General features: G+C 37.0%; 1 protein-coding gene across 1 annotated transcript in view; it reads left to right on the top strand.

Moving 5' to 3' along the window:
- Positions 1-25,605, top strand: part of LOC145673324 (transmembrane protein 59-like) — a 347,898-nt gene that overhangs the window by 96,472 nt on the left and 225,821 nt on the right. Inside the window, exon 2 of the mRNA XM_081742921.1 lies at positions 19,724-19,829. Within this exon, the coding sequence (XP_081599047.1) occupies positions 19,724-19,829 (106 nt within the window). The remainder of the gene's footprint in view (positions 1-19,723; positions 19,830-25,605) is intronic.

The raw sequence follows: 25,605 nt of genomic DNA, 5'->3' as shown, positions 1-25,605 counted from the left end.
ACGATAATAAATTTGAAAATGCTTTCTATGCTTTAGTGCGAAAGTTATAGCTTAGTGTGATTTTCCTTTTATATCCCATCAAATGGTTGCGTTGTACTATAAAGTTGTGAGTGTCAAACCCGTGTGTTTGAGTTTTGTAAGTAGACGTCTATTGAAGCTGTGCAGAATTGAATACTGGTGCCTCGACATGTCGCTCAATGTTCATTAGCATATAAAGCGTGGCACTGAGAATGCTATAAACCAGCGTGATGAAGTCACGTGACGAGTTTTATTGCTGCGGCTAATCCTCAATATGCTGGACTATACAACCATCTGTCAACTTTCATGCGAACAGAAGATTGTTTCTAAAAGAGCGGCAATTTGGAGAGGAGGTAAATATTAGTACCATTATCATCACACGCTATGTACAGTTTAAATCATTACGGCACACTTCGTTTTGCTTTTAGGTTAATGTTTGGTTTTTGATTTAATGGGAAATATTGAGAAAAGAATAGCTAGAATGGTAGAAAAGAATATACCGTTCATATTCTTTTTTTCTTTTTTAAAATAGAAATTTGATTGATTTAATGAAGTTGCAATGCGGACATCACCAACGAGTCTTGTGTATATTCGTTGCGTATTGAAAAGAAAAGAAATTTAACTAACTTTATTAATTACTACCTGTCGTGCGGCACATAAAAGTTGAAAAAAAAAAGCAACGTGTTCCTGAACACTTACTGATGAAAACTAATGTGTGCGCTTTGTGTCTTTAGTATGAATTTTAAGTGTTTTTACTAAATAGGTGCGGTTTGCCACTACTTAATTTTAGTACTGTTTACCACAGTGTGGTTATGACTGATTTGTCTTACCTCATTATCGTGAAGATCGACACATAATTGACGAAGTGGCGAAGGGTTGCCAGAATACTACAGCAGTCATGTCCTTTATTTTTATTAGAAACAGAAAAGAAATTAAGAACAAATAATGAAAAAAAAAACTAAGTCAATATTTATATGGATAACAATAAGTAAATGATATAAAATGCCATGAGCCGATCAGTACAGGACTGTACACCTATTTCTGGGCCACTCTGTATAGACAGTGCGAAGTGTGGTATTGGATCACTGCGCTGCTCCACAGTTAATGTCATAGTTAAGTTTGTTCAAATTAAGTCCAGTCGGTCGAGGTAGTGCTTTGAAGCACGCCAAATGGACTTCCAAATGGATAGGACGTACAGTTGTGTACTTTGAAGCACGCTAAATGGGTTTCCAACGGATAAAACGTGCAATTTTTGTGTGCTTGAAATATCTAGCCAACGTTGAATTTAGACATACCATAAGGGAGCTAGTCTTACATTATAATTTACTTGCATTTTGTAACTTTTCCCCATTGCGACAGCCCGGCCTATTTATACATTTCTTAATAACCTAAAGCCGTGTTCTCTAATTGCGTAACATAAAGTAAGAATAAAACATTATGTGACAGAAGGTAACAGTAAGGATTACATTAAGAGAAGAAATTCAATTATGACATTGTAAACAACCATGAAATCGGGGATGCTCTGTGTATAATGCTTTGTCGTTAAATGTTCCTTTTTAGCAGCGAGACTATTTGAGACGAGACTCTCGTTAGTCACAAGGAATCAAAAATAGGGATGCCTGGCGACTCTTGCGTATTCCTTTAGATATATGTAATAATAAGACTTGATAAATCCAGAATAAAAATACAATGGCAAACTTCACCCTACTTTTTGACTGAAGTCACACGTTATACCATCTCTCCTACATTGAGTGAAGTTCTTACAACTTGAAACATCATTTTAGCTTATATCAGTCAAATATATTCCTAGGTCAGTAAATACTTCTTAACTTTATTCCGAATTTCAACTATATTCTATTTCTTGCGAAATACATATGTCTAATGTACGGTATGCCTTCTGTCAAATTTGTAAATGAAAAAAAAAAAAATCAAATTCAAAAATTTTTGTTGCAAGTATCTGACAGTTACGAATAACAATCCTGACAGTTTTATTTCATTAGGTCAAAGATTTCCGAATATACCGCGAAGTTAATTTCGGCTGCATATTGCATCGTTATTGTTGTTTATAAAGAGTTAAATTTTTTTGTTTCATTATAAATTCCGTTAACAAATAACTTCAAAAAAATGCATTTATACACTTAAAATCTTTTTAAGGTACTCGAAAACGTAAAATACATATATAATTATTTGTTTTAAAAAAGAAAAAAAAAACTATGCTGAAGGGTTTTGAAACTATTTAAAGCTTCTGATTTAAAAGTACGTAAATAGTGATTTAGACCTTGCTTAGGGCTCGATTTACTTAATTTGCCCTCTAAAAAGAGTTAAAACTTCAATGTCCTGTTTTTTCTCCGAAATATAAGTTAATATCATAGTGCAATATTAAAAAAAATATATCACTTCTTAAAGATACCACTTCTTAAAGAAACGCTGCTGCTGCTTGCACAAGAGCACATTTCCAGGTGTCGCCTCGAGCTGACTTCGGCCTCCAATTCGGAATACAGATTCAAGGGGTTGATGTCGAGGCTGGCAGCCAGCCATTCATTCACCGTGCTGAAGTAGGGGACATGTTGGAGCCATGTTTAGATCGACTTCAACGTATGAGCCGGAATTAAATCATTTTCAGAAACTTAGTAGTTACTGATAAAGAAGGTTTGACAGAGGTTCCGTTCAACTACATGTGTAAGAACATCAAATTGATCATTCATAGCACGCGTTTTCACAGAAATGGTAGTCCCTATACTATGATAGCCCCACCACACCATCCCGCTGTTGGTTGTTGCGCCCGTTGTATTGTGGGAGCGATCACAGCGGCTTTGTTGTACTGTACAACTTAGCATACAGCCGGCCATTTTAAGCGTTTAAAGATTCATTCATGGTAAGTATATTTTCATCCGTAAACAAGGGCGTAAATCACGTGTGAACCGCTGAAGAATCTGTTGTGCCCTTATGACCCTGTTCCGTCGTAGGTGTGGAGTTAGGAAATTTTCTGTGCTTCATTTGTAGACTCAAATCTCTAAATCTTCACGCATTATCTGTGACATGCTCCGTGGGCAACAGTCTGCTTTCTTTCGCCATGACGCCTTGTTTCTGCACCGAATTTGATTATACTCGGATGTGCACATCTCGAATAGCCTGTAAACTAAACAGTGTAAAGTCCTTACAGTACGTAGACGATCCATGACAGGGACGTTTGTTGATATATTTGTGCTTCGGTGGACGGACACACGGGCGCTCCTGAGTGCTGTAGAAAGTGGAAATCTTATTACGGACTTACCTGTCATATGAAGATACACAACAAATATCGTGTTCTCTGTTGTACCCCACTCCATCAGAACGGGCTATAAAAACATCGTGATTTAAAATACCATTCTCTCTATACTACTTCCGCCTAACACGTCACACCTATTTCTACTTGCTATGACAGTTTTTACTTACGTACCGTGGCGTGAAGCTTGTATCAGTGATTTTCTTCCTTTTTTCTTTTGGTCTAGAGTGGGTAATTGATTGCTAAGTACCACTTTGATTTTTATTTGTCACCAATCCGTTTAGATTAGGGATGGCCAAAATTTTCCGGAATCGGAAATTTCACTTTTCAGATTTTGGAAAAATTCCGGAATTCGGAAAAATCCGGAATTTAGAAAATTCCGTAATTCGGAAAATCAGGATCTTTTCCGAAATCGGAATTTTCTAAATTCCGGATTTTTTTCAAATTTCGGAATTTTTCCGAAATCTGGAATTTTTCCAAATCCGGATTTTTCTGAAATACTCATTTTTTCCGATTTTACTTTCCGGATTCCGGAAAGTAAAAATTCCGGAATTAGCCATCCCTAGTTTAGATGCTTAATTTTTTTTCACTTAAAAAAATATTATTATTAATTTCAGTGTTCCTGTGAATAATGAGATTGTATTATAGAAACAGCTCTATTCCATTGCTTTTGTACTAGACAAGTGGCGGCGTATAGATGATGGATCAATATTCCCTCTACGTTTGTCGTGCTACGGTATTATCTATAGTGTGGTAGATATTTACTTTGGTCTCATTCTGCATTTTCCCAGACTTTTTATGTCTTGCCTCCCTGTTGCTGTTCTTAAATTATTTTCCTAAAACCGCAACTAGAGACTCAGTAGCTTGTGGGTCAGCCTTAACCTTACTGTGACCACCCGCTTTTTAAAATGCATGCCTTCACAGTTACACTTTAGGTTTTTTGTGTGTACTAAAAAAAAAAAAAAAAAAAAAAAAAAAAAACCGAAGGATAACTTTATTGAAAAAAAGGTAAACAATGTATTTACGTTCTCTCTACGTTCGTGGATTGTAGTGGGTCATGGGTCATGTTTACATTGATTGACCTGTGCCATTTTTGTCCGCCATTGATCGAATTTGAGATGGTTGTGACGATCATGATGCATTTCATAAATGTAATAAGAATACTTGTGAATAAAAAGAAAACCCGCTAATGTTTTTATTTTCTGATGCACTGCTTAGCTATTTCACCACATTGCAGCCTCAATTCCGCTTTGGCTCTAACTTAAACAAAAAATATATTCGACTTCTTTTTACTTTCAGCGTTATATTTGCATAGCTGTCTAAAGAATTCTCAAAGTGAATAAAAGCTCTGAAGCAGCACGCCTCAAAGCACACTACTTTCAGCGTGACATTTCCATGGTTTGTGTAAAGGCATTAATGCAGGAAAATAGTTGTTGACGTGTATATGCTTTTTTCTAATGCAAATATTTAACTTCTCAGCGCGATAAGGTTGTGTGTTGTTCTGCTCGTAAGTAAACCAAACTTGTGAAAATAGTTCTGTTTGAGTGTTTGTTTCGTCGTCCTTGTGATATTACTGCTACAAATAAACGTATCTGTTTATTGTACTGTTTTTAATAGAACAAATATTAAAAGAAATAACTTGATATAAAAATTATTCCTAAAGAATGTTCTTATAGGCTTCATATATACAGGCTGTTTCAAAACAACACCGACAACGTTTGGAAGGTGATTCCTGACACCAAGATAAGACGAGAAGTATAGAAAAACCTGGGTACATAAATGCTTCTTTCCGGAGCTATAGGATGCCATGAAAAAAAAAATGAACTGAAAGTCTATAGCTACCGTAGTCGGGTCAAGACTTCACTTAGGAACTAGTATGTGCACTATCCAAATATCCATGTTCCAGAACCTGTGGTACCTGCGCAACAACTTTTATAGAGGTAGTTGGAGAGTACTTCAAATTATATGCCTGTAGCCAAAGTCCCTGCAGCCTCGGAAGCCAAAGTTCCTGCAAAGTCCCAAAGTCGTCGTTCGGAAACAACCAGTTTTGTAACATAGCGAGATACTGCTGACTGTTAACCGTGTTTCCATTAAAGAAGAATGGGCCGTAAACAGATGATCGGGATATCGCACAAAAGACATTGACTTTGGGCGAATCTCGTACATGTTCAATGACTGCATGTGGGTTCTGTAGGCCCCAAATTCGAACATTTTGTTTGTTTACCTGACCACTAACACGGAAAGTCGCTTCATCACTGAACACGATGCGTTGTGCAAAAGTGTTATCATTGTCAATAGCATCCAGAATCTCGTTACAAAATGCCACACGTTTGCGTTTGTCATCAGGACGCAGAGCTTGTAACAGCTGTAACTTGTACGGCTTTATAACCAACCGACGTCTCAAAACACGCCAAATTGTTGTTATCGGCACTTGAAACTCCTGACTGGCATGACGAGTTGATTTTGAAGGACTACGTTGTAAAGCAGTTTGAATTCGTGCAACATTTTCTTCAGGAACACGAGGGCGGCCAGGACTTTCCTTTACACACACATCCTGCATCTACAAACTGTCGATACCATCTGCGAATGTTCCACTCATTCGGAGGATCAATTTGGTACCTCAACCTGAAACGTCTTTGCACAGTAATTACGGAATTGCACTTCGCAAACTCGAGAACACAAAATGATTTCTGCTGCGGAGTAGCCATTTTAAACATATGACGGTTACCAAGCAAAACAGAAGACAACTGACATCTAGCGGCTATTAATATAAACTAGAGTATGTATTCGTTTCTCCAATAGCCGAGCCGAGGCGCAGCGATCGATAGTTTGGACAAAATCTTTGTAATACGTATATTCTTTTTGAAACAGGGTATATATATATATATATACACACACAGAGAGAGACCTTATTAGTAGAAATCGAGATTAAACTTAATCTTTTAATGGATATGGAATAAACTTTTTAGAAATGCTATGCAAAATTTCAATGGTAAAACTTATACATTTTGTGATGTAGGCCTACTGTTGGTATTCGTAAGCAGAGAAATAACATGTTCTGCTTTGGAGTAGATTTGGTTATTTGCTTTTTCATTGCCTGCAGAAAGAGAACTGGTTTTGAATATTGAATGAATTGAAAAGTTAGATGGATTTTTTTTTTTTTAATTTCAAATGCTCGTCATAGGAGGAATTAGCAACGAAATGAGTTTTTAATCCTCTCTGTCTGAACTTTTTTTTCCTGTTATACGAATCGAATCACTTTGCTTTCATTGTATTGGGTTGATTGAAATCAAACTCATAGAGTCGTAGAATATGTTGTTACAAGTTCTGGCGTTTTTGGACATTTAATATATGTATACAGAACTTTATGATTTAAATACTATTTTTTTGCATGGCAGATAAAATCGAGAAGACAGACTTTCACAATGGTTAATGGCTTAGCGATAAAGCAGTCATCTGTGTTTGCGAAACTGTCTGGTTCGATCACTCACTACTGAGCTTTCTCCCAATGTTTTCATTCACCAGCTCGTGCATCACCGTACGTACTATACACTCATTATACTCATCATTCTGGGGGCTCGATGGCTCAGCGGGAAAGTAAAAGCAAACTTAGTTTTTCCCAAGATGAAAAATAATGTTTCCGTAATTAGTTTGTCAGAAATTTTAGATACAAATGATTACAATGCAAAACAGTATTGCTAACTGAAGTATTATGAAACTTCATTCTGTAAAAATAAAATGTTGTCAACACGCATTTTTTATAAGTTATAATTTTTAACTCTGAAAATGGTTTTCAAAATTTATAGATAACTATATATAACAGGATTCTGGACATTACAAATTCATTTTGTATAAATACAATTAACTTGCTGTACTTTGGTGCAAAGAATACGATCCTATCTTCTTTCTATGGGAAGTTATACGGTTTTAAATATTTTACTAGAATATTTACGGGCGGCCATACTGATGACGTTATATAAGTTTCAGTGTAGTAGAGTGTCACTTCTGCCATCCTATGTTATTAACTAGGTGACCTAAACAGTAAATCTGGAGTGGTGAAGCATCTGTAACTCTTATTTAATCATATACCTATAAATTACAGCTACGAAGCCACCACACTATATCTTTTATAAAATTACATAACCACTTATGTAAAATGATACAGAAAATATATTGATACCGTTTTATAGATTAGAATAAGATCTACATTTTTTGTTACTACAATATTTTTAGAAATCTTGATAATTACTGAGTTGTTCAGATTTAAAAATAAAAACAAGTGTCAAAAAACTATTTTTTAAAAGTTTGCTTCAATAAATCTCAAACATGGCACCATATACAGATACTGCAACTAATTGTGTATAATTTGCAGTTACTTTGCTTTAGTTTGGGACAAAAACAACGGTTTTAGCTCTATTCTGAGCGAAATTATACGCGTTTAAAAATTCTATTGGAAATTTCACAGGCGGTCATATTGATGACGTCCTAACTCTCGATCTATTGGAACACCAGTTTGCCCCCCTGCTATTGTTTGTGTATATGACCCAAAGAATGAATCTGCAGTGGGTACCAAACTTTTACATTCACGGTAACTCCCAACTCAAATTAGTATAGGGATTCATACCTACTATTAGTGGTGTTAGATGGTGTCTGTAGTGCGCCAGCGGGGGGGGGGGGGAGATTCAAAGTGTGTTGAAGTGATCAGACCTGCAAAATGGGAGGCATTGTGAGTTTTAAAGGAGCCAAATTGTGGGTTCGTGGTTAGTTGGCGCTAGTGTTTCTAAGGTGGCCAATGTGTTAAGTGTGTCGCGAGGAAAAATGTCCAAGGTGATTACTACCTGTAGAAATGATGACAAAAGAACACGGCGAAGAGTAATAATTGACAAAAAAGATTCAGTAATCAAGGATATAGTCGGTCTTTTGATAGGAAAGAAAGAAGTGAAGATCGGTGGACGCAATTGGTTTTCTAGGTCGAATGAATTGTGCATATAATACTAGAACTTCAGTTAGTCACGTTTTTAGACCTAAAGTCACATGTTATGTAGGCAGTTTCCCGGAACATGTGTTTCTACTTATATCAAAGGTGGCCAACGCGTCGATCGCGGTCTACTAGGTGACTGTCAAGTCGTATGAGGTAGCCCGCGGGGATCTGTGTCTGTTTCTAAACGTGAGTGTTTTAACAAAAAGGGGCGATTGGGGATGGTAGACTATTTAGGGAGCACTTGAGATATCATGACCTGATAGACTTCTTCGTATTTTACGAAGCAATTATGCTTCAGTCAGCATATATAAAGTGAAAAGAAACTGTATATACGCAGGGATGTATTTCGAGAGGTCCAAAGCTTTGAGGAAATCCATCTAAATTTAATATGACGATAAATTATAGAATGACTTTTTAAAATCATCCTTAAAATTAGATTAAATTAACATAAAAATCAAGATTTCGGGAGGGGAGAGTCCGGACCCCCAAAATCTACCTTCTGCATACGTCCCCGTGTATAATATTCTTCCAAGTCGTACGTTCAGCCTTTTGTATAGGTTTATTGTCTTAAGATGATGATGAAGGGGAAGGGAGAGCGCTCAGGAGAATCGCATTCACCCAAGGGGGCTCTAGGCTCAGAAAGGTTGAGAGCCGCTGGTCTGTTATACTGTCTGTATCGATCACTGTATTGTTTTATGATTCCGTCTAGGGAGCTAGTGACTAGATAAATAGATCACCAGTGATTTCTGAAAAGAAAAGTTCGCCACAAAGATAGGCCCTATCTGATACATAACTTTTATTGAATGGAATTGGATTTTCAGTTTAGCATTCCTGTCAGTAGCGAGATATATTGACACGATATGATACTGAAGAAAGAATAAATTATGTTAATAATGAAGTTTTACTACTGTTAAACTAATATCATACCCAAAATGGACACCAATTGCTTCAATTTTGTGAACTGAACTTATATTAGTTTCTAGTGTTTCCCGAACAGAGAACGAGATGTAAGCGAAATTCTATATCAAAACAAAAATGAGTTTTTATCTGTTTCTTGGTTTATGATACTTTTTTCTTGTCTGACAGTTTAAATTTAGGCAACTTTCAGGAACATGAAAAGTTGTTAGGCAACCAACAATACCCTTGCGGTTTGTTGGGTTGCATAACTTATTTTCTGACCAATAAATTGCCAATTTTAAACCCAATAAAGATACTCAGTCTTGGTCTGAATATATGACTCATAAGTGTATTGGCACTTACTACTGGAAAACAAAGGTAGTACTTTAATAAGAAAATCATAAGATGTCAAAAAAAGAAATTTCTTTATAAAAAAATACTCCATCCCAAAAAGCTGATATGTTTGCATCTCTAGTCTGGAATCGAGCTGATGACCATTTTCACCAGAGGTGAACGCTTAACCACTAATCGACCGTGCTCCTTCGCCTAAGAACTAATTCGATCCGTTCAAATACACTTAACTTTGGTTCTATGTTAGTGGTAAAATACAAAGAGGAAGAAAGCTATGTTAATTTTCATTGCCAGTGTTTATATGAATTCTCGGCGTGCTGCCAACTTGACAATGATTATAATTCCTTCTGTTAGCAATTTTCAAATAAAATTTTTGCTGTCGTATGCAGCTGCATAACTAGAAGCACGAATGTCTGTCTTTAAGTACTTGATTTAAAACGACTGCATTAAGTCTTTGCATGAGGTGCTATAAAATGTTATACTCAACAAGACACTCGCGTTATAAAACTCCATACAGTGTCATGCAAAAGCAAAGAAGTTAAACGAAAGCGTAAGAAATCTCACTTTTATGCATGAAACAAGGCCACTTCGTAGTGGAAGTATCCTGCAGAGAAGTGTCTAATGTTGTATATTTAACTGAATGAAGTAAACGAACACCTGTTTCTCTCAGTGAGACCACCGGTTTCATAAACATTCGTGACATAACTATTTTTAACTAAAGATTGTATAGTGTTGAGAGATTTGTTAAGCAAATAAGGGACCTTGTTATGCTCAGTGATAACAAACCCTGATGAAACGTCCATTTTAACGAATTGTCAAATAGTAATGAATGAATTGTTAATCTATGAATGAATTGGTGAAACATGCGAAAGGTATTTTAAATTTCTTCGCACTTTTAAGTCGGTGCAATTAAAATGCCTGTCTTACGTATATCACTCTGAAAGACTGAGAACATGGAAACAACTAGGAATGGCCAAAATTTTCTGGAATCCGGATTCGGAAATTCCACTTTCCGGAATTCGGAAAAAATCGGGAATTTAGAAAAAATCCGGAATTCAGAAAAAAAATCCGGAGAATTTTTCCGAAATCGGAATTTCCTAAATTCCAGATTTTTTCCGATTTTACTTTCCGGTTTCCTGAATTGGCCATCTCTAGAAACAACATACCTGTTTATTCGAGGTAGTCTTCGTCTGCACTCAATCGGTCAGTCAATAATTGGACTCAATGACGAAAGAAATCTGGAGTCTTCAATGGAGGAAGCTCTTAACCGCGCATTGCACCACCCAATCATCAGGAAGTTCTTTCACAAAAAATGACCGGAATATTGGGAGACACGTTAGGAGAATACATTGGGTGAGAAAGGATTTCATGTTTCAACTTACGGAGAGTCTACGCCTACCGTTGAGCAACATGTAGGTGTGACACGTTAGTACACCATGTTTGTTGACCATTGTTAGGCGCTGCCGAACAGTTTCTTGCTTCGCTGTTCTTGTTCTGGAGGTCCAGGTAAAAGTCTCAGGTCAAATTTTACGGAGCCACATCTCGTTTAGCCTCGATGCTGGAAAGGAACATTTCCTTAAACAATTCTTTTCACTAGGTTATAAATACCACACAGAAAGTTGTCATGTAAAATATCCACAGCATACGAAATATGTGGTTAGTTGGAGACCTAAATATAGAGCAAAGGAATGCTAAAATTAGCTCAATGACAGACTGTCCTTCCGGCAAGAAATAGACTGGGATTCGAGTTTCCCTGCGGTTCAGCGATAAGATTTTTCTTCTATTATGTGCAATATCTTTCCTAGCTTGCTTACATCTTTTGCATAAATGTCATTAATAGTCAAGGTTAAGTAATGCAATTAAAACGTGCAGTACTTGTTACATTTTGGCACCATAACATAACTTTCCGCAGACAAGGTATGACAGTTTGACGGAGGCAATGTTGCACAATAATAAATTTCATTAACTGAATGAAATCTACACAGAAGCTGAAAGTGTAGACCGAGGACATTATCTGGAACTGAGAAGAAATTAAGAAGGGAAGGATATGAAGAGAGGTTATCAAGAAAAAGAAGCAAGTCATTTTGTTGAGGTGATAGAAGCAGGAACAGCGTCAAAAGAAGTAAGAAGGCGTGAAGTGGTATTGAGCAATTGGAGAAAGTGGTTAAGATGGAATGCTTAATGGAATGAATTAAGGAATGGAGAAAAGGAAATAAGAAGCATAATAATAGAAAATATACGACATAAAAGAGAGAGACTATTACGATGCTGACAAGAATTGCAAGTTTTATTGTAGTTGTTGCCCGTGATTCAACGGAATTGACAAGTATTTTCTCCTTATTTTTCTAACATTGGGCAGTCAGTAGAGCTTGGCCACGATCAAGTTTTTTAAAAAAAAAAAAGGTGAGCAGACCATTCTGTTTGGTTGATTGATTTATGATCCCTTTTTAACACTGAGACTGTATAAGATGTGAACCAACAGTTCAGCGTGGGACCCGCACATGAGTTCCCATCGGGAGTCGAACACTGCTGTCCTTAGGTGAAGGTGCTTGTGCTTAGTGATGATTTCAGATTCCCTCCACCCCCGAGGGAATTTGAATAAAGGGGGGGAAAGTAGTAGTGGGGGTAACTCAGGGTAGCCAAATCGAAAAAGTGTCCCTAGGAAAGAAAATTTCGTTGCTCCGGAGGGGAATTTTCCTACCAGACCACCACCTTCACTGCTTATCTTAAACGTATTGTCAGAGGGGAGTTTTTCAGAGTATTTTAATGCTTACGGTGGACAAAGATACGATTTTATTAGATTCCTTACCGGTATTTTATCAGTATTCTCTTCTGTTGGTATTGAAAACTTCGAATATTCTATAGTCCGACGAGTTGTGCAAGTGAATAATTAATTGCCTTCAATAAATTTAGTTCTGATACGATTCCTGCGTATGCCTACCTCCATTGGCTTGTGGGATGTAATTAAATTGTGAAACTGAATAAACGATGTCAAATCAGAATCTCGCGATAATGAATCGAGAATGGTACTTCCAAAACTCTTCGATAGTAGTTAACTTTTTTTTTTAAATCTCGCTATTAAAAAAAATAATTTCATTGTAGTTACCGTGACTCAATTAGATTTTATATTGAAAAAAAAAATAGTATGGCGTTTTCAAGTTCTGTATGTAAATTTTACGACTTCCATCACACTTGGTTAAATAGTACATATTTTGTTTTCTATTCGTGTATGCTCTATTTTGGTATGCAGAGCGAGCTGGCTTTTGTGATCTCTTCTCTCCACTCTGGATTACGTGATTTATTCTGCATTTGTCCATTTAAAGCGAATATCCTTGCAGAATATTTTTATGTTATGAAATAGATGCTCTGACGGTGTTTGTCATACATATGCATTAGGTAAAAGATTGGATGCTCTTTTTATTTTACTTTGAGTTGAAACTATTTTATACTCATGCATACAGGATTTGGGATATTGGGTTAATATATATACATATATATATAACAATATTGTTTCTTTCAGAATATTCCTATAAGTGTAAAGTCATGAATTTTGTTTCAAACAGTTGAATTTGTTCAGAAATGAAATCTTTAATTCAGAGGGTTTATATATATATAAAATATGGGTTGGACAAAACAAACTAAAACGTTTGCAAAAGTGTGAAAATCGTACCTAGTATGGTGTAGGGCCTCCTTTTGCGTCCAAAACAACTTGGATCTGACGTGGAATGGACGTATACAGCATCTGAATCGTGGTGTGTAGAATTTTGTACCATTGTTCCTCCAACACATGCTCCAGTTCCTTAAGGGATGCTGGTGGAGGGTAATGAGACTGAACACGCCTTTCTAACTCAGACCACAATGGCTCAATGATGTTCAGATCTCTGGTCATGCTCCTCAAACAATGATCTCACCGTTTCTGCAGCGTGACAGGGTGCCAAATCATCTTGGTAGATGCCATCACCATCAGGGAGCAATATTTGGGCCATGGGTATAACCTGGTCCCCCAAAATGGCCTCATAGTTGAAACTATTTTATACTCATGCATACAGGATTTGGGATATTGGGTTAATATATATACATATATATATAACAATATTGTTTCTTTCAGAATATTCCTATAAGTGTAAAGTCATGAATTTTGTTTCAAACAGTTGAATTTGTTCAGAAATGAAATCTTTAATTCAGAGGGTTTATATATATATAAAATATGGGTTGGACAAAACAAACTAAAACGTTTGCAAAAGTGTGAAAATCGTACCTAGTATGGTGTAGGGCCTCCTTTTGCGTCCAAAACAACTTGGATCTGACGTGGAATGGACGTATACAGCATCTGAATCGTGGTGTGTAGAATTTTGTACCATTGTTCCTCCAACACATGCTCCAGTTCCTTAAGGGATGCTGGTGGAGGGTAATGAGACTGAACACGCCTTTCTAACTCAGACCACAATGGCTCAATGATGTTCAGATCTCTGGTCATGCTCCTCAAACAATGATCTCACCGTTTCTGCAGCGTGACAGGGTGCCAAATCATCTTGGTAGATGCCATCACCATCAGGGAGCAATATTTGGGCCATGGGTATAACCTGGTCCCCCAAAATGGCCTCATACGCCTTAGCATTCATCATTCCATGCAGGGCTATGATGGGACGTGCGGAAAACCACGATATCACTGCCCATACTGTAAAGGAACCACCCCCATGCTTTACAGTTGGGAGCAATCAGTTTGTATCATAGGCCTGCGACGGTGGTCTCCATACGTAAACACGACCGGTTGTTGGAAACAAGGTGAAGGTCGATTCATCGGACCATATTACGTGTTTCCACTGTTTATGAGTCCACGCCTTGTGGTCCTTGCACCACTGGATACGCCTCTTCGCATTTACTGCTGTGACCAGGGGTTTGGCGATAGCGGCCCTGCCATGAATTTTCATTTTATGAAGTTTCCGTTGCACTGTTTTCGATGAAACTGAGTTCTGTAGGCCGAAATTGAGTTCAGACGCAATTTTCATTGCAGTGGTCTTCTTTTTAGCTGCTACAATCCGTTTTAATGCCCTCCGGTCCCTATCTGACAGGATTGTCTTTCGACCACTGTTGTGCTTCGCAGACGTCGTTTGCCAATGAATTGTGTATGCCTTCGTGATATTGGACACAGTGCCTTTCGATACCCCCACAATGTTCGCCACTGTTGCCACTGAAGCTACAACCAGACGGGTACCAACCATCATGCCTCTTTGGAAGTCTTGTCAGGTCGCCCATTTTACCGCACCACTTTCACACCATGACACTCATAGGTGAACGAGTTACTGCTGACGGAAGAGGAAGGTCCACATGACACATTGAAGACAAAAAATGATCGTCAACCGCAACAAGCGTTGCACAGTGGAGGGCCATACTTACGTGTCCTGTATAAAGTGTTTTTAGATTATTTTTTTTTGTCCAACCTCAGTATATATAGGGTGAGTCAAAATAAGTGTTACAAGCCAGTATCTCGGGAAGTATATATCAAAAAAAAATAAGAAAAATATTAAGAGTCAATGTACAATACAGAGGGGCCTAAAAATGAGTCAAACACGAGGTTTCCCCGCCCCCATGTTGGGTGGACGGGGTGTCTAACTAACCCCTGCGGGGCTTCTAATCCGTTCCTACTACTACTACTACTACTATTCTACTACTGCTACTATTACTTCTACTACTACTACTATTACTACTTTTACTACTACTACTACTACTACTACTACATTCACTATGGATCCGTATAGTCAAATTGCAACCTTATTTTAATGAGAAAAGTGTTATGATAATTTAAAAAATATAAAAAGCTTTCCTTGGGCAGGGTTCGAACTCACGCCAAAAACTATTTTCATTACTATCATATCACGCTAGTACGCTCAGCTACAAGGGCCGACTGCAGTTGGTCTTTACTTTCCGCTATATATAGGTCATGACTCTTGATATCCTATCTGTATCGGCCAATAAGATCAGAGGATATCTAAAACTTGGGATTCGTGAAAATGCTTTCCGTTAGGGTCCCGTCAGTGAAGAAGGGACCCACAACGTGAATCACCCCCAAATCACACCATACCCCATACCATCACCTTACCAGGAACCATGGGCGTCTCTGGCGACGGGGACGCGTCCCCCCAATATTTTGAAGTACAAAATATTCAATATTTTATTCTAATTTAATTTATTTACTAACAATAGAATAACATACTATAAATAATAATGATATTAATTTGGAATATAAAATGAAAATGAAATCTTTGAGTTTTACGTCCCACGGTTATGCCGGTTAGGCTAAAGGAGACGGTGATTATGAGAGATGAGTGAAATGGTGGAATGAAGAAAGTGGGAGGAAACGGGAGAACCCCGAGAAAACCCACGAGCACGGTGTTTGTCCACCACAAAGTTCACTTGGCGGGGGCTGGGATCGAACCCGGGACCCCAAGCACCAGAGGTGAACGCTCTACCACTGAGCCACCGCAATTTGGAATATAATATTCAGGCTGTGAAACGATTATAACAGTTCTTGATATACCTTAAGGGGTCCGTGAAGGTAAGCAGAAAGGTGGCAAATGGAATCGAAGATAAGTAGGTTGGGCTAGGTACTACCATTTAAATAACTTTCTTTGATGTACCCCCCCCCCCCCCAATTTTACATGCCAGAGACGCTAGTGCCAGGAACACCTACGGATGCGTCAACCAATACAAATTACTGTCCGACCAGTATTACACATTCCGTATGCCCTGTGTCGAGTAATTTTTGTAAAATAAAATAATCTCTTTTTTAAACTCTGGCATATAGTAACTTAGCTTGTGCACACCTCAAGAAAATGGTTTTTATTGTATTTTTTTCTTTTATAACATTTTACCTGTTTTTAATAGCTTAACTTCCACCACCACCAAAATATGGAGCAGCTGCAAATTTTGTAGAGAGGCTGGGTGAGCTTTAATTGTATACACTCATATGAAAAATTTGCCTTATTTATCGTTGTGTGGATATATATTAAAAGTTCTGGCTACGGCTATGAATCAATGATCCTGATTTTGTTTCCATTAATTTGTTCATATTGTATCCTTATTATTGTTTTACTTTGTCTCACTTATAATTAATCCTGTGTTATGTGTTGTTATTTCATTGTTTATGCTCTGCGGTTCCTGAAAAAAAAAAAAATAGAAATTAACCTAATTTGGGAATTATTAATACGTTTTCTTGCAAATCCTCCCATGAGGAAAAATCGATTTCACACCAAAATGAACCTAGAGGCATTTTTTTTTTTGGTGCATATATGTATAATCGTTCTACCATGAAGTCTTTTTTTTTTCTCAAAAACAATGAAAAGAAAAGAAATAAACATTACAATAAAGTATAATACTCATAGTAAAAAAACAGTTTTATGAGTTCATGCTTTTTTTCAAGGTTGTTTCAGTTGGTGAAGCAAACTTCTCTCCTCGTGTGGTTATTTTAACGGAAATTGTGAAGTATTTTACACTCGGAAATATTTTTTTCTGTATTCCTTTTGCTCTAAAAATAATAACGCTTTGTTACTGCAAACACAGTATGTAACCACCTCTTATGTCTTTGTTGGCAATTTGAAATATATATTTCTCTGTTTCTGACAGCAACGAAAATGCATTGTGTTATGGTCATGTTTTGTCTAATACATAACGGGTTGAGTCACTTTTTTTCTCCCCTCTCATGCTGGTGTTTATTGTTAGACGTACAGAATGTGTCAAATATGTACAGGCTGAGATAGAATATCCATCAAGGCCTTTTATTTTTCGTTTCTGAAATGCTTTAATTGAATTTAGCTTAAAATGAAATAAGTTGTAACTGAGATTGATAACCCAATTAAATTACGAAAAAATGTAATTGATTAACAGTATGGGATGTATTTGTTATACAAAAACAAGTGACAAAGGCAGGTTACATACTTCATAAACTTAACTCCTGGCGCAAGAGCCAATGGGGGACCATGGCCTACTATCCGGCTTTTCACACTCATGCCTTTGGAGTGATGTGTGGTGAGCACTTGGTTCTCCTCGCATTTAATGCTGGCTTTTTTGACTGAAGTTCGCTACATCTGTTTCAAATAGCTCCCCAATTGTCTTCACGATGCTGGGTGGCTGCCGTAATACCAACACAATCTAATGAGTACCTTTCTTTTCTATGACCAGATCCGGTATTGCCCTTTCCTCACTTCATGGGAAGCGATATTCCAGTTAGGGTTGCCAGTTCTGAAAAATAAAATTATCGGCACTCGCTCATAAACCTCAAAATAGTTTTAAAATAATCGTATTTTAAACCTTTATATATAGTTGAGCCTAACAAGAATACTTGTTCGAAACCTTAATTCTAGTGCGGGTTACATATCCCTAATGCTATTCAATCAGTGTGACCCTTCGTCTACTTGAATGTGTTTCCATTCGATGCTCACAGTTTCGCGGAGAGGTACAAGTTTCCCCGCGGCTGTATGGTTTAGTATATGCATCTTAGAGATCCAAGTTCGATTCTCTAGGACAGCGTTTCCGAACCTTTTTCAACTTGCGGCACACTACGGGTGTTACTTGGATTCTCGCGGCACACTTATAGATATTATTATTTGTAAATATAAAACACAGTGGCATTTTTCCTGTGATTATTGATGTCCTTCTCACAGAGAAAAAACTCTATCACTGTTTTTTTTTTTCGTGTGGTAAATCATTATGCTTATTTTCATTCTAATTTTAAAATAGAAAACAATTGCAATGAAAAATTGGACTCAGGTTTTTAAAAATACCCCCTTAAAAAAAAAAACTGTATCCAGCCTTTTACTAAAAAGGAAGATCAACTATCCAACCTTTTACTAAAAAGGAAGATCACTAAATAACGAACGAACAAACAAATCTCTCTTACTTTTAAAACACAAACGTAGGTAATTTGTCGAAAGGGTTGAATGATATTTTAAATTTTCAAGTTATGAAATAGTCTGCAACAATAAAGAAGCAATAATGGTCATAACAATGATAACCATTTTTTTCAACATTAGAAATGAACAGAACAGTTACCCGGTATGAAACTTAAAATTGTAGATTCACAGTAGAGGTTCATAGTAATGTGAAATACAAATATACATTTTCCCCTAGGTTTTGCAATTTGATTGCTATAAAATTAATAATTTTGTTTCGATTCCTCGCGGCACACCAGCGGCCCATTCACGGCACAGCAGTGTGCCGCGGCACACCGGTTGGGAAACGCTGCTCTAGGAGCTTGATGCCTTATTAAGATAGAGTAATTTGAGGATGGCTTTTGTAGTTCTTACCTTAAGATGGTCCATGTTTTTAATTTTTCCAGACGACAGGGTGGCTTTTAGTGTTCCTAAAAGTGTATGTGTAAAATCCATCTCATGAAGCAGTCGTACTGTATGTTGATGATAATTTGTACAGGTAGAACAGGACAAACAGGAATACAAACTATATTGAAAAGTTTAAAATAGCGTCAATTTGAAATTTAATTTCCGTTGGTCAGTATTAATTTAATATAAATAATATATCGCTGTGATATTGTAAATTTAAATACGGTAATCTCTTCAGAATATAAATGAAGCAAATGGCTTTCTCTCTAATTACAGACGAACCATTCTAACTTTTCGTATGAAGACAGAACTTAGGCGTTGTTGTAGGTTTATGTTATATCATTTTGATGATACAATTAACATGTTCGTGATAATGGACTACCGAAGTGTTTATTCCAGAATTTCAATGGAAAGAGTGCGCAGGCGCTCCAGTTGATTCACCAATATGCATTTCATAGATAATTGTCAGTCGATTTTAGAGATAAGGAACTAACTGCCGCTAATTCCATCCTATTCCTCCACTGTCGGTTATGATTTCCTTTGCCATGGATATCATGATTAGATCATGTAGTATATTCATATAATATTCGTAATCTTGAAATACCGTAAGCATCCTCACCAGTTCTTACTTTGCTACCACTTCGAGATGTTTTGCTAAATACGAACTTGAACTCTGATTATATACAGTTTAAAAAAAAATTCTCAGCATCATGTTTTACAATTATTCCATCCAGAATGTTCAGCAGGAAATTTTCAGACACTGGATCTGGATAAATAATTCCATTTATTAGGTATATTTTGCTATATTCTAAATACATATTTTCTGAATTTAATTCCTAATTTGTGGGTCTGACCAATATTATTTATCTGTTATAGGCTAAACATTCGACATGCTGTCGCCGTGGCTGCCGTTTCTACTTGCTTGTCGAGATATTACAACCTGGGAGTCCTGTAAATGAAACAACAGATGCCTGCCAAGCATGTGAGTATATGTTAGGATATGTAATCAATAGAGACACAATTTTTTGGTGACACGCGAAAACGCGCAATGTATCAGTTTTGTATGAAAATGTTGTGTACCTAAAATATATATATATTTTCCACTATTTGTTAATTAGGCCATATAAAGCTCGCGATTAAAATTCTGTCGAATTAGCGAAATTTGCAACAAGTCTCGATATTCCACGAAATTTACGCAAAAGTGACAATTTTTCGACGCTTTTACGATTTATTCATTACCATTATTTGGCAATTACTAGCAATGTGATGAAAATTCCCCTTTTTGAGAAAATAGACCACCATGAATTTTTGAAATTTTACATGCACTTACACAATGAGCTCCAAACTTTATCTAGCGGTGAAATGGATAGTGTGGAAGGAGTGTTGAGGGGTATGTTATATGGGCATTCAGAAATCGCTGCAAAGTGTCTCCAATTAATGTACACTCATGTTCAAAATTATTGTCGCATGTCTATAAATATGTTGGTGTAATTGATAACGAATTCTCCAGATATTTCTTATAATGTTAATATGTGTATAATCGGCAAAGACATGTACGTGGCAAATTTCATGTCAAAAGAGCAGTAAATAAGAATCAATAAAGCGAAAATAAAACTTTCTTGTCCATTTAGCAACATTTTATTTTACTCATTCTAATTTTCGTATTTATAATTCATTTTCTATGATATTTACCACAAATATACATTTCCCGATTATACACATAGTATCAGTATTAAAAGTATCCTGCAAAATCAATATCAAATTATATTCATACAAGAAGACAATTATAAATATCCGACAATCATTTTGGACATGGGTGTATATATCAGTTTCGAATGTTGATGTGAACAGGGCTCTCTCTTCTTACAATGACATACTTACCGACAAAAGAACAAATTTAACATAAGAAAGCATTGATACAATGCTAACGTGTTATTTGCATAAGTAAACTGTGAACATTAAGGTTATTTTTTTCTAGTAATATTCTCTCTGTGTGTGTTTATTTTTTCTTTAAATGATACTTTTATTCAATGAGGATGCTTAGTGTTATTAAAAAAAAAAACCCTCAAATATTGTTTAATATAGTCATGCATGAGCTCATGTCATGATGATTGATGAGTGTAAATTAAGGAGAAATAAAAGGTAACTAATTGTAATTGCCAACGACAATAGTATTCTTATATTGAATTTTTATCCACCGATTTTATCCCGCTTTACGCATATTTATATAACGAAATTACGAATTCTTATTTACCAGAAAATCGTGTCTCTAGTAATTAATGTTATATCTAGGCTGTAGGTATAGACTTTCCATGTAATGAAATATAGTGCTCGATCTATAATAGTTAATCAAAATGGTGAAAACTAGTGTTGTTAAAATTATTCAAATATTCATCATTCGAGAATTTTTACTTGAAGGGTAAGGGAAAGAAAGAAGGAATATCACAAAAGTGCATTTTTGAGAAAACGGCGTTTTAATATTGAAAACCGCGTAAAAAAAGAATAGGGTTAGTCAAATCTTTTGCCTTTTTTACATGGACATTTCTACATCTACGCATGCATAGCATATACAGTCAAATAGTACCAAGAGTCACCAACAAATAGGATAAAGCACCCAAAAAAGCACACACATGGACATTCCTTGCTTTTTCCCCGTACCCTCCACTTGTATTATTCAAATTTTCATTTGAAACATTCAAATAATGAGTTATTTAAAGTTCAACAACACTAGTGAAAATTAGAAGTGTATACAAAACTAAGATTTTGTAATTAATGTTGCCCAAGAGACGATGCGAGAAATGAAGATTTTCTCGTCTCTTCTTGTAAATTTTTGTGAAAGTCACGTCTCGTCTCGTTCCAGTTTATAATTTTAATACTAATAGTCATGTAACACTAAAACAGTGTTTAAGATGTAAGATTCGGGTTAAACTAGTTTTTCCTTCAACACTAAAAAAAAAAAAAAAAAAATCTCGTCTTCTATCGAATTAAAAATGTAGGCATACTTTTCGTCTCATTTTCGGGACGAGGCGACAAAATTTCTCGTCGCTTTGGCAACACTGTGATCCATGAGTCCGAAAGTTATTTGGAAATTCCAAAGCTATATTGAGGGAACGCTTGTGGAAGCAGTATTGAGGTTTTCTTTTCTTTAAATGTCGATAACAAATGAGAACAATTCGCTGTTTACACATCTCAGCGAGAGTTGTTTTGTACACTGCCGTTATCCACGAATGTTTACTTACACAAGAAGTATAATATACAGACGTGCTTCTTACTATGTTCCCCGTAAGGTTCTGTCGGTTACGCACGTAACAGCTAGTCAAATACTGTACGAAAAATGTCGTGAAAGTGTGGCGCTCTTGTCTGTGTTACTCTTGACGTTATAAACAGAGGAAGGATAAACTTGACTGCTGATCACGGTAAGCAGGTTTAGTGGGGAAGAAAATAAACACTTCAGCAATGTAATAGCAATATTGAGTTAACCAGCGGCGTCGCCTTATGTAGTTCACAAGGGCATATGAACCATCCAATGTTGTGCATTGTCCATTGTTCCTTAATATATTTAATATTCAGAATATTATATTATTGTGTCGTTTCTTTCCTTTTATTTTCTTTCTTGTAACATTGGAGTCACCAATAGTTTTCTTTAAATTTTAAGTAGAATATCCGTTCGCCTTTTCCCTTGCATGTATGCATTCCATCATCACACCACTACGTTCACAACACGGTGGAGAACGTGATGAGCTTCTCTGTGTGTAGTACAGAAGGGAAAGCGGGGCAGCGAAGGAAAAGAACTGTCGTCTTCCGACGTTCAAAACAAGATTTGAACTTGCAGTGTTAGCTGTTTTTGACTAATTTCCGTGAATTAATTTGATGCTTTAAACAATCAAAGAATAAACTTTTGCAATTGAAAATAGAAGAATATAGTAATATATAATTCATTTTCTCAATCAATTACTTAAATTTCTTTCTGTCTCAATTTCTTGTAATAAAAAATAAAGTGCATTAGCTGTAGTACCAATAGAGAAAAATGGTGAAAAAGTATACTTCAATAGAGTTATTAATAAATTGTCTGCCCCGAGGGATAGCAGAATTTTCATATACTTAGTTATATCATAAATACTGTCACAAAGTTTGGAGTGGCGCTACAGGCATCCAGAGTGGCACAGTGCTGCCATCTGTGTAAAGCGGAAGATGCATGTAGTGTTTGTTTGACTGTTCATGACATACGTTGATATTGTACTGAGTTCTGATGGAGTGGGGGCGATTACGAAAATCGTATAGCAGTAATTGCACTACACTAGATCGGGAAGACAGCAGGTGAGATTTTCAACCTCCTGAATCCCCTACAAATCAGCAAAAGATTCGTGTATCTCGCCATACAGCGATACACCGAGACTGGAACGGCAGATGACCGCGCAAGGAGTGGCCAGTGGCAGACCACGAACGGTGCGAATCCCGCAGGTCCAGAAAACAGTCACAGCAAGAATTCGAAGAAATCCTGTTCGAACACAAAGTGTGATGGCTGTTGAGATGAACATCAGCAGAAATTCCATGTCTCGTGTGCCCAGGAGTGACCTACATCTACGGGCGTATAAGAGGCGGACTGGTCACTTTCTGACCCAAACATTAATGTCGCAGAAGGTCCTTAAATCAAAGAGACTGTTGCGGCGTTACGCCAACAATCTGCACAGAAAGATTCTGTTCACTAACGAAGAGGTGTTCACAATTGAGCAGGCCTACAAAGCCTCAAATGGCTGTGTGTATGCCACGTCATCTACTGCAGCTGCTGAGGCAGCTCCAAGGGTTCAGACACACATCATCCTGCCTCAGTGATGGTTTGGTGGGGAGTGAGCTACACAGGCACAACTCAGCTGCATTTTTGCGAACAAGGTGTTAAAGCATCTGCCAAGGGGTACCAACACTTATAATGAAACCACTGTCTGTTAGCATGTTCCCTAGAGAAAGGTGGACCTTCCAGCAAGATTCCGCTCCAGGCCACAAAGCGAAAACAACCCAGGACTGGCTGGCACGGAACGTCCCCGACTTCATTCCTACCGCTGATTGGCCTTCTAGCAGCCCGGACCTTAACCCGTTGGACTACAAACTTTGGGCAGTCCTTCAGGCAAAGGTCTGCCGTAAACGGCATCCATCTGTCGACAGTCTGAAACAATCCTTGACCCGAGCAGTGAATAATTTCCCCATGGACGTGGTGCGTACTGCCATTGACCAGTGGGCCGGACAGACTTCATGCCTGCATCGAGGCCAAGGGGAGACATTTCGAAAAATGATTCGTTCGTCAGGTGTACAACATATCAATGTAAAACATGACCAAAATAAATTACCTTGGTGTTTAATACTCTCTGTGTTATTCACATGCAAACTTGTGACAGTATTTATGATATAACTAGGTACAAATTAAGTAGACCATTTCTTAAGAATGGATACTTTTTGTTATGTATAAGTATGTAATATGATTTCCATTAATTTTATCGTTTTGCTTATTTAGAATACTGAAAGAATTCTAGAATTAGAATTTTCTGTTGGCTGCCCACTATCGAAAAATTATGTCACGAAAGACCACTGGAGTTAACCTTATAAAGCACCATTCTGTATTGAAAATATGCATAATAGAATACTTGCTTTTTAGCTCTTACTAGTCTTATTTTATATGAGGATCTTATGTGTCTGTCAACTCTGCACAACGTCGAGATGCTTTCATTTGTCCTAGCCTATAATTTCAAGGTTTTGATGGAGTTAATCGTTTGTATATTCCTTGTCTGTGTTCGCCTGCTTATCCGCACACTATTGCATGCAACAACGTCACACCCTAATATGGCGAACCCATTAAACGGTATTTAATGCTAGTAACTTCTCTGCATGCACACTTTGTTTTCTTTTCTTTTTAGGGCTTCTAAGATCGGAGAGAAATTATTGATAGTGGAAAAATGAAATATTTGAGTTTTATGCCCCACGGTTATTCTGTGTGCTAAAGGGGGCGGTCGTGATGAGAATAAATTAATGTTGGAATGAAGAGAGTGATGGAAACTGGAGAACTCCGAGAAGCACACGATGTTTGTTCACCACAAAACTTGGCGCGAGCTGGGATCGAACCAAGGACTCCACACACTAGAAATGAGCACTCTACCACTGAGCCACTGTGTCTCCAGGAAGATAATTTTTAACACCAGTAGCATTAATATTTTACAAGTCTGGATAAATTTATACGTATAGTATACAAGATGGATCATTTGTCTTGATGCGCCCTTAAATTTTAAACTAATGGACGAAAAACGCTGAAATTCTGTACCATGCAAATATCACCAGGAGGATATTCCTCAGCATGTTCTGTGATACCAAGTTATGTGTTGCCAATCGAACACAAAGTTTTATTTTTTCAAATTGCACTACGTCAGGTTGTTGCATATTTCAAAGGGTCCTTCCTAGTAAGATAGTGAAATCGGCCCTTGATCCAAATTGGGTCGCTATTAACAGTGCCGTAACAAAACTCTTCGGGGTCCCGGTGCAAGAGGATATTTGGGGGCCCCCACAAGCGAACGAATTTTTCAATATAATAATAAAAACAGCAAACAATATTACACACACACACACACACACAGAAATGCTTTTCTCCAAAGCAGTAGTTTTCAACCTAATTTCTATCACTATCCCCATTTTATCACACCCTCTTGCCAGCGATCCTCTTTTTCTGGTTTGTAATAAGCTTGTGTGGGATTTTTAATATAGCTATTGCGGAGATC

Source organism: Thermobia domestica, chromosome 16 (assembly GCF_964235325.1).
Source record: "Thermobia domestica chromosome 16, izTheDome1.hap1.1, whole genome shotgun sequence".
NCBI classification, from domain to species: domain Eukaryota; kingdom Metazoa; phylum Arthropoda; class Insecta; order Zygentoma; family Lepismatidae; genus Thermobia; species Thermobia domestica.
The sequence above is the reverse complement of the archived record's forward strand: the minus strand, read 5'-3'. Positions and strand labels throughout refer to the sequence as shown.